Source organism: Lutra lutra, chromosome 4, assembly GCF_902655055.1.
Source record: "Lutra lutra chromosome 4, mLutLut1.2, whole genome shotgun sequence".
NCBI classification, from domain to species: domain Eukaryota; kingdom Metazoa; phylum Chordata; class Mammalia; order Carnivora; family Mustelidae; genus Lutra; species Lutra lutra.
The window spans coordinates 21,006,449-21,024,428 of NC_062281.1; the positions used below are offsets into that span (position 1 = coordinate 21,006,449).

Consider the following 17,980-nt stretch of genomic DNA (forward strand, 5'->3'; position numbering starts at 1 on the left):
ATAAATGACTCATACTCAGGCCCTGAAATACACAGTCAATAGACTGTCGATTTTTGTGATACTAGATAAATGGTGCCCCAGCTTTTGTCAAGATTACAGGTAATTACAACCCCCCTCCAACACATACACACACCAACCACCACTACCACTACTGTTATTATTATTTATAGTAACTCCCCATAGCTATAGAGAGCCTGACACTGAGCTAAAAGCTTCAAGAAATACTAGAGAAAGAGACCGGATTTCTGCCCTTGGGCGTTTATAATCTTGACTCACCTTGTGTTTATATAAACATCCCTATGAGAACCTGAGATAAGAATAATAATAATAGGGGCGCCTGGGTGGCTCAGTGGGTTGAGCCTATGCCTTGGGCTCAGGTCTTGATTTCAGGGTCCTGAGATTGAGCCCCACATGGGGCTCTCTGCTCGGCGGGGAGCCTGTTTCCCCTCTCTCTCTCTGCCTGCCTCTCTGCCTGCTTGTGATCTCTGTCTGTCAAATAAATAAATAAATAAAATCTTAAAAAAATTTTTTTTTCAGAAGAATAATAATAGCTAGCAGGTAAGGAGCACTTTCTCTGTGCTAGACACTATTTTGAGTGTTTTAGATGTTTTATTCAATTTAATCCTCATTAACAACCTTTATAATCTGCTGAGGAAGGTGTGACTTTTATCCTCATTATACAGATAAAGAAACAAAAGAGAAACATAAATGAGTCAGAGGAAACTTGCCTGAGGTCACAGAACTGGGATGTAGTAGACGCCGGCTTCAAAGCTGGGTGTCTGGCTGCAAAGACCAGTATCAAGGTAGTTCTAGAACAATCATAGTCAATATTCCCTAGTCAATTTAGTCAATAATTCCTAGAAGCCAGGCATTTTGCTAAGTGATCGTCCATGTGCTACTTTATGTAATGCTCACCACTAGTGATGAACTTCATTTATGTCCTCCTCGTGAAATGCTTTCATTTGTTCCCTCTTACATTTCTGTAATATCAGCATCATTTTTCTCTTCCCCTTGAGGGAACTGAGGTGTAGAGAGACATGGAATTTCCCCCGGGGTGAACAGGGCAGGACTCAGTGCCTGTTTTCTCCAAGCTCTGGCTCCTGCATATTGGCAATCTATGACGTTTCAAGAAAACTGCCTTCAAATAATATCCTAGACACACATCCCCCTAATAAAAACCATACTACTGTCATTCATAGAGTGCCTTACTACTAACATTTGAATTGACTCGTGTCCCATGGTAAGTCTGTGTTAGTAGCTCAGGCTGTAGATGTTAAAACTGAAATTCGGAAGTGGGAGGGCAGGTCTGGAGTCGCACCACTGGGTCCCCACTCGCTGGCCTTCATTCATTCGCAGTTCACTTAAGAGACCATCATGCTGTTAAGCTCCAGCCCCTGGGTGCGTGGGGGGGGGGGGGCAACGCTGAACAAGATGCTCTGTGTTTTGTGATTCACAGAGCAGAGGAGTTGACACTCTTCTCCTCCGAATATGTTCTACTCCTCCTCTGGATCCCCTGTGAGCTCCTGGTGGAAGCATGTCCATTTGAAGGGGCGGATCTCTGATCCCCGTGGATCTCTGATCCCTGTGGGCAATACCTGTGGTGGGGGGGGCGGGGGGGAGCGATCTCTTCTGCTTCCATTCTTGAACTCTGGCCACAACTGAACCCTGGGCCCTGATGGGGAAATGAGTGAGGTTTTCAGCATCTGGTGAAAACCCGAGAACTGATGGGTGATGGCAGGACCTCCCAGGACAGGACGAACCCTTCAGAAGTGACCGGGTCCAGCTTTCAGAAGAGCAGCTTGTGGGAGTGAAGACCCTTTGATGCAAGCCCCAAACTCCTGTCAACTGCTCAGAGGCAGAGGAACGACCTTGAAGAGGTAATTCCGGAAGTTCAGGGTGGAAGGCCCTCCCGTCCCCAGGGCCCTTTGATGATGAGGGTGTGGATGAGGAAAATAAGGGCCAAGACAGCCCCGCAGCCTGCACGCTTTTTTCCTGCCCCAGGCAGGAAGTTTTTCCCGGGCTGCTTCTCTCTGGCTCTCACCACCCCAGACAAGGAGAAGCGAGCGGGGGAAAGCCCTGGCTCTAGAACCAGACAGAAGTGAGAGAAGTTCCTTGGGCACCGGCTCTGTAACCTTGGAGATTCGGGATGGCGCCCAGCGGGGCGCTGCGACCGTGCGGTGCAGAAAGGCGCGGCCTTGTTACTGGAGCTCTCAGAAGCCGCCGCCAAGGGGTCAGCCGAGAGGGGGTATTAAGGGTGTGGGACGCACGCCCGGCTGCGCCCCGATCTTGGCTGCAGCGGCCGCGCAGGGCGGAGGAGGCCGGGACCGCAGCTCCCCAGCGTGCGCCCGGCCCCCCCCACCGCCGGTGGCGGCTGCCAGGAGGCCGCCCGCTGGCGGGAAGCGGCCAGGAAACCTCAGGACCGCGCAGAGACAGTAGCCTCCTTGTTCCGCAGCCCGGTGGCTTCTTCTTTTTTTCCTTCTTTCTTTTTTTTTTTTTTTTCTCCCCAGGGAGGGCCAGACATCCCCGCCCCACCCCCAGCCCCCACCTCTCCCGTTCTTTGCACCCCGGCTGTGAAAGCGTTAACCCCCGGGCTCTGCGCACCCCTCCCCCACCCCCCAGCCGCTCCCGCCCAAGTTCCTAAAAAAGAAAGGTGTAAAGTTTGGTCCAGATAGAGAATGAATGATCAAAGCCAAGCCGATACTTCCTGTCGCCCGGACGCTATATATAACGAGATGAGTGCACGGGCTGCGGAGACGCCGCGCAGCGCTCGCCCAGCCGCCGCCGCCGCCCAGCGCCTGAGGTTTCCCGGGGACCGCAATGAACCAGCTGCTGTGCTGCGCGCTCGTGGTAAGTGCCCGGCGGGACGCGGGCGCCTGGGAGCCTGCCCGCCGCGGCCCCGCGGGGCCCGAGCTCCGCGCGCTCCCTGGCCCGGGACAGAGCTGGGGGCAGCTTGGAACGGGAGACCTCCTTCCGGAGCCCATCGCGCCGCTCGTGGCGTGTCTCTTTGCGCTGGAAAGTTCCTGCTGGGTTTATGGAAAGGCGAGAGGAGCTCTAAACCCTCTTCGTTTGAATGATTTGTATCCATTTTATTTACTTTCCTCTTTGCAGATGATCTGACGCCCTCCAGGAGTTCATACCATCTTTGCTTAGTTGGATATTACTATGATTATTTAGAGTGGCCTCTTAGAAGCAGAGTTAAGTTGGGAGTTGTCAGTCCTCTTAGAACTATTATAACTAGAATAAAATTTGGTTGCGGTGAACATGAGAGGATACATCATTAAGCTCTTTCCCCACTTAAGCAAATGTTACGGGAAATTTTGCCTAACTGGCACCTGAGAAAAAGATCATACACACACAAGCGCACACACACACAGGTACACGGGTTTCATAACTGCACAATTTAGGATCCTAATGCAATTTTATTATTAAAATGGTTTCTTTCCAGTTCTCAACTTCAATATAATATGGAAGATATTGATGGACTAATGTTAGTTATATTCTAAAATAATTTCAATAATTGAAGTTCGACACTGAAGAGGGCTGCAAGTTATTTTTAATGTGCTGTTTAGAAAGAAAGGAGTCTTTGTAACTTAGGTTACCTCTTTTTTAGTTTAGATTTTGACCAATCAAGTTAATAAGATTTGTTTGTAGATTATTCTATGGCTAGTGACTTATTTCCTTTATGTCACCAGAGTATACAATACATTAAGATGGGAATCAGACATTCGTGAGACATTAAGCCCCATATGTGTTTCGAATACGTTGGAGTAAATGCTTGAGTTTCAACATCCAACCCACAAATAGTGAGTAGTAGGCTAGGAAATCTTCCAGGTAGTTCCCAGGATACACAAGCATAAATAAGTAAATAAATAGCAAAGTCACTAAAGAAAATGTAGGTTGGACAGGAGTGCACAAGTAGGTATAATAATCGTATCTACCTCTACCTAATGTAAGATAAAATATATAAAATAGTTCCACCAATATGGTTACCATGGAGAACTTTTTGAAAAGTAAACCTTTATTAAAACATAACACACACACAGAGTTGCCCAACTCGTAAGTGCCTAATTTAAGTTTCTCAAAGTAAACACTTGTGAGCTAGCAGCCAGATAAAGAAATATGACATTACCAGCACCCAGAATCTCCCTGGGCTCATCCTTCTCACTAATATGTCTATAACCAGAGTAATCAATATTCTGACTTCTAACATCAAAGATGAGCTTTGTTTGTTTTGGACTTTATATAAATGGATTTTTATCACTTTTCTATGTCTGGCTGCTTTCACTTAAGCTCCATTTATGAGATCATTTTTTTTAACCGTTGGATGTACAATTGTTCATTCATTTTCATTGTATGATATTCCATTGTATGGATGTACCACGATTAATTTAATCATTCTAGCGTTTAGTTAGTTTACACCCTTCTGCTATGAAAATGGGGACATTTTATTCTTCCTTGCCTTTGTATTCTGTTAAAGATTTAATTGATAATAAACATATTATCAATGACTTTTAAGCTTCAGAATTTCCACTAAATAATGTATGTATTTAATAATAAGTGCTCCTAAGCAATAAGTAAATGTATGTTTTGATATATAGTCTATCTAGGGAGCTTGATATGTGTAGAGATAAAACTAATTGTAGATGATGCACCAGTATCAAAAGAGAAGACTTTCTATGTGTTTTGAACCTAGGAAATACTTTCAACAGGAAAGATTTTCCTTTTCCTTTCTGTAGTTGCTCGGATTGATTTTATTTAAGAAATGACTGGAGATGGATACTTTGTACTTAGACACAAGGAGTCCAGATGCCCTTTTGTAAGCACCCTCGGTGCAGTTGTAAGGAGTAGAAGCATCATGGGAAATTGTCCTCCTTAACGGGCATGCCCCTAGGCATGAGTGACCAAGTGGAAAACAAGATGGACACCACTCCTGCCCCCGTGAGCCTCACAGCCTAATGGAGAAGGCAGATAATGGACAATTAACTCTGTCTAATGAGAGTAACAAAAGGGCAGGAGCTGGGTGATTTGGGCATATAAAAGATTCTGCCCTCGTGGTCCTTACAAAGGAAGCCACAGAGCAGTGGTTATTAGTGGGACCAAAATTCAAATCCACCAGCACCATCTCCTTGACCAATGACCTTGGCCAAGTTACATCTTTCTTGAGTTTTCATTTTCTCTTCTATAAAACAGAGATAACATTATGCACACCGGCCATATCACCACATACAATCCTGCTCCATATTAACAGCAGCTTCTAGCATTATGCGATCAGCTCACTGTAGGTAAATCTAGACCCAAGGGAATTTTGTAAAGGAAATGCTAATGCCCCTCAGAGGAGGGAGAGAAGGCTACACTACTTATTACCTTGAAGGAGGACTAGAATGTTTTCATTGTTGGGGATAAAATCCAGGTGTCCCGAACCTAAGGCACGGGAGAAAGTATAATGGTGTGGCAAAGTAGAATTCTAGATTTTTCTGAGAACACAGGATATACCAGGAGACAAGCCATGTGGGGGTGTGGCCAACAAGACTAAGGCCATAGTCACTGGCTCTTTGGAATGCTAACTAAAATGTCCAGGAGAGTCCTGCAGTGGCAGGTGAGGTCACTGTGTCCCCAGACACCTCCATTCATGGGTGCTCGGGGCCACCTGATACTCTGGGAACATCCTGCCTGGGCCTAGATTTTAACTGGTGGGTGAAACTTCCCATTGTGTTGTGCCCAAACCACCTGCTGGCCTTCTCAAAGCTGATCCGTGTCATAGTGACAAGACTTGGATGGAGTGTGGGAATAAAGGGATTGAGGGCAAGAAGGCGATTTTGACAGCTTGATCCCCCTGTCCATTATGATAATGCCTTTTCTGGTTTGTTCTGTTGTTTTGTTGTTTATTTCGGTTTCCTTCCTCTGGCTCAGTGACTGAGAGTTTTTGTCTCGCTTTTACTTGTTGGCTTCTTTACTTATTTTAAGAGAACGATCACTCTGGAGTTTGTAGGAGAATCTGACATATATTCAGTCCCAAACAGTCCTGATCCCTGCCCCTAGCAACCTTCAGCACAGTGCCCTAATTTGAATCTGATCTTTAATTTTACTTCTAGGCTTAAACCACAGTTGTCCAATTCCCCCTGGCTGGGGGAAAGAAAGCATCTGTGCTAGATGTTTTACCACTTAGTTCTAGAACGAGAGCTATGGCAGCGTCTGTCAGAGGGGCACTAAACACACACTTAATTCTTCTTGCCTTCCTTTCCACTAATGTGCCTGCTGGGTTTTGCCCCGAGGAACCCTCAGCCCTCCTACCGACATGTTCCCTACTCTGAAAGCTTTCGGTGAAAAGCATTATTCCTTTCAGCATCTCATTAACCAGTAGCATTTTCTTTAGCTGGAGTTTCTTCTTTGTAGCCCGCCCAAAAAAGAGGACTGGGAAATAGAGTGCAGAGAAAGAGTAATTTTATAAAAATTTATATTTGCATTATTCAAGGCTTTGACAAAGGATGCCTGGATGCCCCTTGTGTTGCTGCAATGGAGCCAAAATGTCAAAGTTACCAGTGTATTTGTAGGTCTTGCCCTGTAGGGCAGTAATTCTCAATCATATCCCTTCTTCCACGCACTCTGAAAATAAATCCTTTGTAACAACTCTCTTGCTCCCCTGAAACGAAATTTAGAGCACCTATATTTTACTTATGTACGTAATTTTTAAAGTCAATATACCAGCATAACTACACTATAAAGGACAAATAAAAGGAAAGTAGCTAAAAATAAAATACAACTTCGCTGGAGACATCATCAAGCCGTGAATATGTTAGCGTCTTTATGTGAAATTGCCGTGAACACACCGCTAGGAACAAAGGTCGGAGCCCATGCGATCTGCTGGGGTTCAAAACCATGATCAATGTTGGCTTTCATGTGGCGCTTTTCTGAAATGGTGAACAAACCCCTCCAGAGTTTTAAAACAAAGCAAAATACAACCTACTATCCAAGTCTATGTTGTAAAATTCCTAGAAAGTTCAATATATATAAAAATCACGCAAAAACCACTTTGTGTATATATAAAACGGAATCTGAATCTAGGCCAGGATAATGATAAATAGGGGTGTGTGTGTGTGTGTGTGTGTGTGTGTGTGTGTGGTGTGTGTGTGTGTGTGGTGTGTGTGTGTGAATAGAACATCTTGACGCGGGTGGGACATGAGATTCTTCTTGATGGCCCAGGATGTCTAGCAGTCACGGTGATAACAGAAATCCTCCACAGATTTTTCCAGAACTTGTAGGGGATAGCACCACCACTTTGTGGGAAACACAGTACAAGCTCTTTGCAAACACAGATTTCCATTTTCTTCACATTTGTGGCTCCCAGGTCTCCACGGTGCCTGACACTAAAGGTGTGTTTGCGAAGCCAGAGGAGCCATAGTGAGATCTGGTAGTGTGTTCCATCATCTACCAACAGTTTCCTTGCTGCTGGAGAGTTAACATTCTAATGTTGCCTTTGATCTTTTTCAAAATACAGATGTGATACCCTATCCACCTGACCAATATTTTAGATGCTCCTTTGCACATTTCTACAATGATGGTTCATATCCATACCTTCATGAAGACCCATTCTTAAGTGAGCAATAGAAATGAACTAGATTCATATAGTGACCCGTGGAGGGGCAGCCTAAGCTCAGTTGAACCCATTTCCTGACCTCCCCATCAGGTTGCTCTGGGCATCCAGTACACATGTTTGGTTTGATCAGTCTTATGTGTTTGTAAAATGTGCCATGGAGAAGTCAAGTAGACATTTGGATTCAAAATGGGGGAGTGTAGGAGAAGCCTGGGCTCAAGATAAAAAAAAAAGTCAGGTCATCAGGGTACAGTAGGTTTTTAAAGCCCTAGGGAAGGGTGATGGATTGCACAGAGCAAGAGAGGAGAGAGGCAAGCAACCCCAGGGCGCATTTGTGATAGTGAAAGTCCAGTAAACAAAATGCAAATATGAACAGTAATAGCAGGCGTGTTTAGAAAAGAAAACAAAAATCAAAATAAAACTGAGCAACCCACAAGAGCAGGAACTAGTGAATCCGAACTCCTAGCAACATCTGTAAACTATCTGTGTAAGAAGAAAGACGGAGGTATGGCCAACTTGAAATAGATACAAGGACAGCATTTTTATGTGACATGTAATTAGTTTTTGGAACTCACTGCCACAGAATATTTTGGGGTGACTAGCAAGAAAGTCTAAAAAAAGGATTCTTTTAGACAGTTGTGAGGGATAAGAATAGTGTTACAAGACATTAGGTATGAAGCTGTGTGCCCCCACACCCCCTCACAGTTACCTGGGCTTCTCTAAATTAAGGTCCTGAAGGCCAGAACCATCTGCAGACACACCACAATGGTTCCTCCGAACCAAGGCGACATAACTTCCCAGGTATGGCCTGGGTAGGTCATTTTCACCCCAATTTCTGGGAAACACCTGAATCAGCCAGACCATAATGGGTAGGCAATGCAGGAGGAAATGAAATATCTTTCCTAAAGCCTTGCTTTAAAAAAAAAAAAAAAAAAAAAAAAAGTAATGTGCTCCTAATGGCCTTGATTTATGACTTTCTTATTTGGATTTTTAAAAAATTTGCCTTTCTAAAATTATGTCTTAATACTGTGAAGACATTGTTTAATTTTATTGGAACAACTTCTCTAAAAATAAAAAGAATAGCCTTAGGATATTCACTTCAATTTAGTCTATCCCTTGGAAGCATTTTCTGTAAGAACTTCTTAAATAATCAACTATAAAATAGGAGAATGGGTGTCAAGGTGGATTTAGATTTAAAACAAGGCAGTAATTCATCTAAACCTCCTGACTGCCTTTGGTAAATTCAATTTTCTTCCCTGGCCTATGACTCAAAAACCTCAATTCCCATGTAATGTTGCTTTCATGTTCAAAGAAGTGATTTCTTTTATTTCTTTGAAAATACGGATATCAGGAACCTATTCTTTAAAAAGATGCCCCAACCATCAGTTTGCACTACCACCACCACCAACAATAACAAAAAAAATGTGATTTAGAGATTCAGTTGGACATAGTGACGGTGAGATCGCTGTGGTGGATGTAGGCAAGATTCTGTCTTAGTCTGAGGTCCGGTTGGTGACACCAGCACTGTGGGTCTTAACTTTACCCATGTCAAAAAATTGTTGAATCCTTATATTGGACACCTGAAACTAATTAATACACTGGGTGATAATAATGCTTGAATAAAAAAATCTTAATCATAAAAATAAATAAAATAGGGGTATTGGACCAGGTGATATGTGGGAGGTCTGCTTTAGTTTCGAGCTTTTGTCATTAAAAAATAATAGTAACAAATCGATGATATACGATTTAATACTCCAAACATGCAAAAATCAAAAGGACTTATTTATCTATGAAAAAAATTATCTTAAAGGACCATTTCTTAATTTAAAGATTTTTTTTTTTTAATTTAATTGACAGACAGATCACAAGTAGGCAGAGAGGCAGGCAGAGAGAGACAGGCTCCCTGCTGAGCAGAGAGCCTGAAGCGGGACTCGACCCCAGGACCCTGAGATCATGACCTGAGCCGAAGGCAGAAGCTTTAACCACTGAGCCACCCAGGTGCCCCTTAAAGGACCATTTCTTAACAATCTACTCTGTTGCACTTGTCAGTTTCTTCTGCCCACCGCCCCCCGGTTTCAGGTATAACAGATTCTGTTTCAGTCAGTGAGATCCCAGGGGAGGCAGCTTTTGAAATGTCTTCTACTTTTAAGTGGTAAGACTTATTTGTTTTAATATCACAGATTATTCTTTTAAACCATAAAACATTTTCTCATTTGGAAATAAGTCCTTCTTGTCCTTAGCTAGTATGCGTAGAAGTCATTAATGTGTGCATTTTCTATATTCCATTTAGTTAGAAGTCAGGTCCAAGACATTCCCTCAGAACTTAGGAAAGAGGTATAATTTTGGTTGCTAGCAATCTCCCTAAACTCATTGCAGAATTTTCTTTGCATTTATCTTCACAAGGAAGTACTTGACAGCTGCACGTGGCTTTTTGGAATAGATGTCAACCCTTAGGGCAGAATAAGCTTTGTAATGGGTTAAATATTTCCCTTGAGTACCATACCAGGCTGGTAGACAGAAATCTCTGCTCCCACACTTTGTTTTCTATCATTTCTTTTCTTTTTTCTTTTCTTTTCTTATTTCTTTTTCTTTCTTGCTTGCTTTTCTTTCTTTCTTTCTTTCTTTTTTTTTTTTTTACTATTTCATTTTTCAGTTGTCTCTACACCCAACATGGGGCTCAAACCCTCAACCCCAAGATCAAGAGTTTCATGTGCTTTTCTATTGAGCCAGTTGGGTGCCCTCTGTCCCTTCTTTTAATATTGAGTGAAAAGATAAGAAAATTGACTGGATTGTGCTCAAACAAAGGTCCATAAGAAAGTATGAGTGATGTTTATTGAGCAAGGATGCAGCTGCAAGTGCTACTTGTAGATCATTATCCATCCTCCCTTCCAGAAACATGGTAAGACCGTGCTTTCCAGTCTTTTGGTAAGGGGGGACTGTGGAGGGTGGGGAGAGGACGAATAGCTCTGGCCATTGACTTGTGAGTTAAAATGGTATGTCACTCCAAATTAGAGCACTTAACTGTGGGCATATGACCCCCTCCCCCAACTTTTTTTCCCCCTCTTTTCCTCCTCCACATCAAACCAGTCACGTTCTAGATATTAGTTGTGTTATCATCCTAGGTCCTGGACAAAGGACAATGTTAATTAGGCCCCGCTAGGAATATAGCATGAGTGAGAAATAAACCTTTGGTATTTTTATTTTTATTTTTTATTTTAATTTTTTTTTTTTAAGATTTATTATTTGACAGACAGAGAGCTCAAGTAGGCAGAGAGGCAGGCAGAGAGAGAGGAAGAAGCAGGCTCCCTGCTGAGCAGAGAGCCTGATGCGGGGCTTGATCCCAAGACCCTGGGATCATGACCTGAGCCGAAGGCAGAGGCTTTAACCCACTGAGCCACCCAGGCGCCCACCTTTGTTATTTTTAAATCACTGAGATTTGAAGTTGTTTATTAGCACAGCATAAAAGCCAGCCAGTCCCAACTCACTCAGTACCCAGACCCCAGGAATATTAGATCATTGAGAGGCAGGAGCATTTAATCACAGTGCTTGATCTATGATTTTAGATTACTAGTTGAAACTATTAGATTATCAGTTGAACTATTAGTTGAAACTCCCTCATCAAAGATACTGTTAGAAGTGTTCATGAGGAAGGACCTCTTCTTTCTTCTGTTGCTGGAAAATTCGAAATTCAGGGAACTAAAATTATGTAAAAGCTTAGCCGGGCTGCAAAATGGAAAGGTCAAAAGGTACTTAACTTACCAGACACCCTTTTATGTGAGAATAAGAAACAGAAACAGGGATCATGTTTTTTCTCGTCATTGCTTCCAACTGACCCTTCTTCATAGAGGGCCACCGCCATCTTTCATCAGGACAACATCTACGCATTGAAGCTGAGCCAAAGAAGGAAATCACAAAATAGGAAGAAACTAAGGATTCTTAGGATATGTATAGTATGTGGAAGACACACACAATATTTCACTTTATTTCCATAAAAAATGCTATGACGTGGAGATTAGTCTTATTTTATAGATGGAGAAACTGAGGTTCCGAGAGGAGAAGAAATTTTCCCTAGGGTAACTCAGCTGAGTTTTTTTGTCATAAAGGCACTTCCATCTAGTAGCTGAGGCCAGTGGGAAACAAAATATCCTTCAGCTGGAGCCCTGCTTCCGTGTGTGCCTTCAAACTGAGAGATCTCGTCTCAGCTGAGGTTAAGAGAACCCCAGATGGGGCTTGCGAGGGTCAAATCTTTGGGCAAAGTGAATCTAATGTGTTTTTTCATCCTTTTGCAGTTCCTCCTTTGGCTTCAGTGGGAGCATCATGTCTTTTTCTTTTGAAATTAAGTGCCTTGGCCTCCTTACTGGGCATGAGTTCAAAGCCCAGATGCCTTAGGAAACACAGAAGAGGCATACACACGTTTTAGTACCTGACTGGAAAGTGCAGTCCTAGGGAAGGAGTAATGAGTGAAAGCAGAGTAAGGCAGAAAAGGAAGGAGAGCACGTTCAAGAGGGTGCGTTACCCCGAAGCTACTGCTTCTGAAGTACCACTCAGTTTCAGGGAACCATCATCCGGAGGGCCTATGTGAACCACTGCATTTCAGGACAAGGGAGGGAGAAGAATTTACTCAGCAGGATAGATAGATGGTGGGATGGATGATAGATAGATGATAGATAAGGAAGGAAGGAATGAGGGTAGGGTAGGTAAGGAGGGTAGAAAACAGATAAGATGGGTACACAGATAAGATGGATAGGTAAAAGATAGATCTTATTGAACTTTATATTGTGTTCAGTTGGTTATTTATATGCCTCGCTCCTTCATAAGGCTGCAACTTTCCAGACACAAGCATATCTTGTTAAAGGCTTAGATTTGGATAGGATTAGATGGAATCCCAGCTCACATGTGTGCTAGCTCAGTGACCTTTGACCTATCACTGACCTTCTCTGAGACTATTTCTTCATCTATAAAATAGGGATCAGCCTCTCTCATCAGATGTTGGCGGAGGGGATGGATGATATTAGCATGTGAAGAAAGGGCTTAGAATAGAGCCTGGTAGATCATACTATAAGGCACTAAGCTATTATTCCCGTACCACCTGGAGCTTCTGGAATTTCCCATGTTGGAGGCACACGGTGAATCCCTCCATGTTTAAGTCACACTCTGTTTTGTTCCATTTCTATTTGTAGTTTCTGTTCCAATCACTACAGCTTCTCAGTCCTAACTTTTTCTCACCGGCTGCCCTTAACCATATGTTGATTGGACCTCAATCCAGATCATTAACAACCCAAAGAGATGAATGAAATGATGTGAGTAATTAGTACCTTTGAAGAAAAGCACTGTAGAAATAAAAAGGAATTTAAAATACTGATGTTCAAAATTATCAACATACTAAAATGTATTGCCAATTCTGAGCCCCAAACGCCAGGGACCGTAGCTGGAACACCTGGAAATAATGCTTATTTGGTGGATCTGAACGGACATAATTATAGAGAAAATTGCCACCAGCTCTGCTGTTGAGTTGAACTTTTCAGAATTAGTGGTCAATCTCAAATCTGGTGATTAGCAGAAATGCAAGAGAAGAACTATTAAGATATTAAGCCAGGGGCCCAAGCACGTGAGCTTTCTACGTAACTTTCTTGGAAAGTTTTTAAGTTCACGTGTATTGCTAGTTCGTTTTCCTCAGAGATTTTTTTCTTTCCATTTGTTAATCTGTCAAAGTTAGCTGTCGGTAAAACAACTCCAAAACACCAAAGACATCATCAGCGAATCTGTCCGGATAATTCTGGATGATTCCATATATAAACAAGGTACTGCTCACTAACTTAAAAGGCTTCAAACCGCCAAAGGAAACTTCTGACGGCAATGAAAAATTGCATTTCAAGTTGAAGTTTACCTGAGACAGTTCTTCAGCCCCCAGGGAAGCCAAATAGTGTAGAATGTGGCTCAGCGATTCATCTAATAAATCATAATTCCTTGGGTTTCTTTTCCCGTTTTCCTCGCATTAGCTGTTGACAGCAAATCAGTTCTGTATAGATGAACAGGTTTAATTCATTTGCTCCTGCTTCTGACGTAGAGACCTAATCCTCCACCAAACAACTGGCTATTGTGAAAATTATTAAGCAGTGGGAGAGCCTTAGGTGGGGAACTTGCTGCAGCAGATACACCTCTCAGATGAACGACCCGTTTTGTTTCTACATTCGCCTTGAAAATGGAAGCTGCGTGCAAATGGACAGTACCTCAAAATGCCACGTGAGATGAAAGATGCTTTGGAAATTTCTTTCCTTGAGGCAACTTGTCATCAGTATCATTTTACAGATGAGAAAATTTCAGATTTTGTGATTGTTCTTGCAAATTTACATGTTGAATATTTGTCTGTGGGCATATATCATCCCCAGGAATCCTAATTACACATAGTAGGCATTCAGTGTATCTGTTGAGTTGAATAAAATTAAATGTGATATATTGAATACTTGATATGCGTAAGGTACCATGTTACGCATATGAGGACGGAGACAAATACTTTTCCCTTTGGCCCCTCTAAGCAGCCTCATGACACTGCCTTGCAAACATTTGATATAGACCAAGAAGATGACACCAGTTGGGACGATACTGAAACTAATTACAAAAGAAATCAGAATAGGGAAATAGTCAATTTCTGGCGATCATAAGTGTGTTACTTCCTACTGAACAAGAAACATCAAAATGTCTTCAGAAATAAGTCTGGTTCAAAATACTTCCCATTTCCCACCTTCTATGTAATTAGTACATGTAATAATGCCTCCTATTTGTCTGGAAGTTTATTCTTTACCAAATGTATCTGTGTCCCTCCTTTTATTTGACAGAGAGAGATCAGAAGCAGGCAGAGCATCAAGCAGAGAGAGAGGGGGAAGCAGGCTCCCTGCTGAGCAGAGAGCCCGATGTGGGGCTCGATCCCACGACCCTGGGATCATGACCTGAGCCGAAGGCAGAGGCTTAACCCACTGAGCCACCCAGGCGCCCCTCTCCTTTTATTCATTTGAAATACAACAACTGTACAGGCATAGTTCAAATAACGATTATTCTCATTTTAGAGGTAAGATAGTGGCTCAAGGTTATGAAACCTGGTGGTCAGACTGAGTTTGGAACCCTGGTATTCATAGTCTAAATGCAAGTTTGAGCTAACAGTGCTCTTCTTAATTAACATTGAACTAATGGCGAAGCTATATACTCTAGAATTTATTAAATTATCCATTTAGCATTCTTTCCAAAACACTGTGATATTCCTACCTTTTTTACTTCCTCTTTTTTCATCCTATCTTGTGTATGTTCATAAGTGCTGGGGTTAAGTTTTGTGTTTTTCTGCTTCTATGCAGTCTCCCTGGGTAATGCCATCTGAGCTCTCTGCTTCTAGAACCATGTATGTGCTGCTAACCCTGAAACCTGTGTGTTTCGCTGCCTTTCTGTCCTAAATTCTCAATACATATATCCAGTCATTTCGTACACACCACTTGAGTCTCATAGACGGAAGATGTTCCAAGCTAAATTCATTTTCTTTCTCCATATCTGTCTTCTCCTCCTGGTGTCAATAATTAATGGCAATACTACATATCTAATAGTTCAAATTCATGGGCACGTTCTTCCATTGCTTTTTCTAGGACACACTCCCCATGCAATCAGCCAACATCTATCTATCTCTTCCTCTCCTCTGTCACCAGTACCTATCTTCAGTCCCTCATAATTTCTGACCTTTCTCTGCCAAGTCTTTTCTAGATCCTCTCTCTCCTCTCTTCTGCTTCCAATTGCTTCGCAGTGATTTATGAGATTTTTACATCAGGCTGGGGTTTTAGATCAATGTTCAACTCCATCATTTAGCACTATTTCTAGAGCATAGTAATGGTGTCAGGAAGTGTTTGCTGAATGAATCAATGAATTATTTAAGGAATGGAGGAGAAAAGGAATGGGTTACTACACTATAAGATTATAGAAAATCAAATACACTAAACTTCAGAGGAAAACAGTTGTTTAAAACATACGATTTAGGGGCGTCTGGGTGGCTCAGTTGGTTAAGCGTCTGCCTTTGACTCAGGTCATCATCTCAGGGTCCTAGGATCGAGCCCCGCATCATGCTCTCTGCTCAGCATGGAGCCTGCTTCCCCCTCTCCCTCTGCCTGCCTCTCTGCCTACTTGTGATCTCTCTCTCTCTGTGTCAAATAAATAAATAAAAGTTTTTAAAAATTTAAAATAAAAAAATAAAATAAAAAATAAAATTTATAGTTTATACTATAAGAGATCTTTAGGAAATTCACCATGATATGTATCCTGAGTGTCTTCCTTCTTGGCCAAGATGAACTGTAAAATGGCATGGTTTCTAAACTGACCAGAAGTTTACCTAACTCTGGATAGTCCTCAAATAGTTCTCTGTGGCAAAGATCATGACGAGAGATCACAAAAGGAACTCCCAAACCAAGTAGTTATTTCAAGCTGTGCATGGGCTCCTTTTAATGAATTTTCCATAAACGGAAACCCACTGGGTCACTCATGGTTCTGTATGCCAGAGAGCGAGCCTGGTAGTATGGAATTGGCTGCATTGTGTAATGCAAAAATAAACTTGTTAGAGAAAAGCGTTTTCTTTTGCCCTTTAGGACGAAGCTTACACCAGTAGAATGCTCTAGTCAAATCATCATCTGAGAAATTTCTGTCTCGGTGGCTTTGGACCAGTAAGTGCTAGTCTTCATAGAAAGAACAAAAGTCAATGTCAGTTCATTTGGACTTCAGGAAGGCTTTGGTTCAGGAAGGCTTTGGTTGATCTTTTGTGATCTCCTAACTCTATGCTCTTCAGTCTAAATGAAAAATAAGCACATCAAGTCTTACTTCTAGAATATGCATGAAGGTTGCAGCATAAGTGAGAGTATTTGGTAAATGTTAAAGAATGTGACTAAAAACAGTATTATATGGCACATGCTCTGGGTTTGAAGTCTGTTTCCACTAATGACTGGGACCTGGGACAGTTATTTACTCATTCTAAGACTCACTTTTATAGCTGGTAGAAACTTAATGATAATAATAATAAAACATTCTAATGTAGGCACAAACCAAATATTATAAAGGTTATTTTTAACTCTACTGCCTACCACAGAGTAGAGATTTGATGCACATATGTTAGAATGGAATACACAAACAGAATTCCATCTTCATATTGTCCTTTTTTGTTACTTGCCCATACCATGACTATACCACTCTACCTCTTAAATATTGAGAATTCTAATTTGAAATTTTATGTTTGGGACTAAGAGTTAAACGATTAACAAGAAAATCAGTTAAGGGGCACCTGGGTGGCTCAGTGGGTTAAACCTCTGCCTTCGGCTCAGGTCATGATCCCAGGGTCCTGGGATCAAGCCCCACATTAGGCTCTCTGCTCGGCAAGGAGCCTGCTTCCTCCTCTCTCTCTCTGCCTGCCTCTCTGCCTACTTGTCATCTCTGTCTGTCAAATAAATAAATAAATAAAATCTTTAAAAAAAAATAAAATCAGTCAAAACATTTAACAATAAAAACAATACACATGTATCATAAACTAAAACATTTAACTAAACTTTCATTCACCTCTATTTTGAGAGTTCGCCAAGGCTTTTCCTGGAATCTGTGTTTGCTACCTGAAGTCCTATGCTGTCTTTCTTACAAAACCCTGTTCTGTAATGTATGGCCCCTCCATTTCAATTTTGGCACTTAAAAACATTCATGAAACAAACTAATTATTCTAGATGTTTACCCGATTTTGTTTTTACAGTTGTATCAGAGACTCCAAATTCTATAGCACATTTTTTTATTTTTTTGCTTCTTTGTGGCTCATCTTTATCAAGTCATTCTCAAAGCATTTTCCTAAAAGAATAATAATTTTTCACACCCATGTTGATTAATTTACATAATATTTAACTGAATTACCTAAGGATTGTTACAACTGTAGCATATACAGGTACATATATACAAGTAGCATAAACAGATGCAGCAACAAACATACAATTTTTCATGAAGGACCAACTCTATGGTAAGCGGATAAAAGATGGCATGTCAGAGGAGGAGGGATAGCTGGGAATTCAGGTCACTGGGGCATCTGCTGGTTCTACAGAGGGAGTAGAAGGCATGGGTGAGTGTGAGAAGTGGAGATTGGAAAAGAGGGTTCTGCTCTCCACTCCAAAGTGGTTTCACAAATAAAACAGTGGAACAAGAAGTAGAAAGGGAGTTAAAGCAAGACATTTGTTTCCAAGCCTATTAGCTAATTGGATGCTGTCAAACCACAGAATAATTTTTTAAATAATTTATTTACTTATGTATTTGTCAGAGAGAGAGAGAGAGCATGAGCGGGGAGAGGAACAGAGGGAGAAGCAGACACTCTGCTGAGCAGGGAGCCCGATGTGGGTC

At 41.9% G+C, this 17,980-nt stretch overlaps 1 protein-coding gene across 1 annotated transcript in view; it reads left to right on the plus strand.

The window, feature by feature from the left end:
• Positions 1-2,535: 2,535 nt before the first annotated feature.
• Positions 2,536-17,980, plus strand: part of TNFRSF11B (TNF receptor superfamily member 11b) — a 28,990-nt gene continuing 13,545 nt past the window's right edge. Inside the window, exon 1 of the mRNA XM_047728610.1 lies at positions 2,536-2,847. Coding sequence (XP_047584566.1) covers positions 2,818-2,847 — 30 coding nt within the window. The 5' untranslated portion in view covers positions 2,536-2,817. The remainder of the gene's footprint in view (positions 2,848-17,980) is intronic.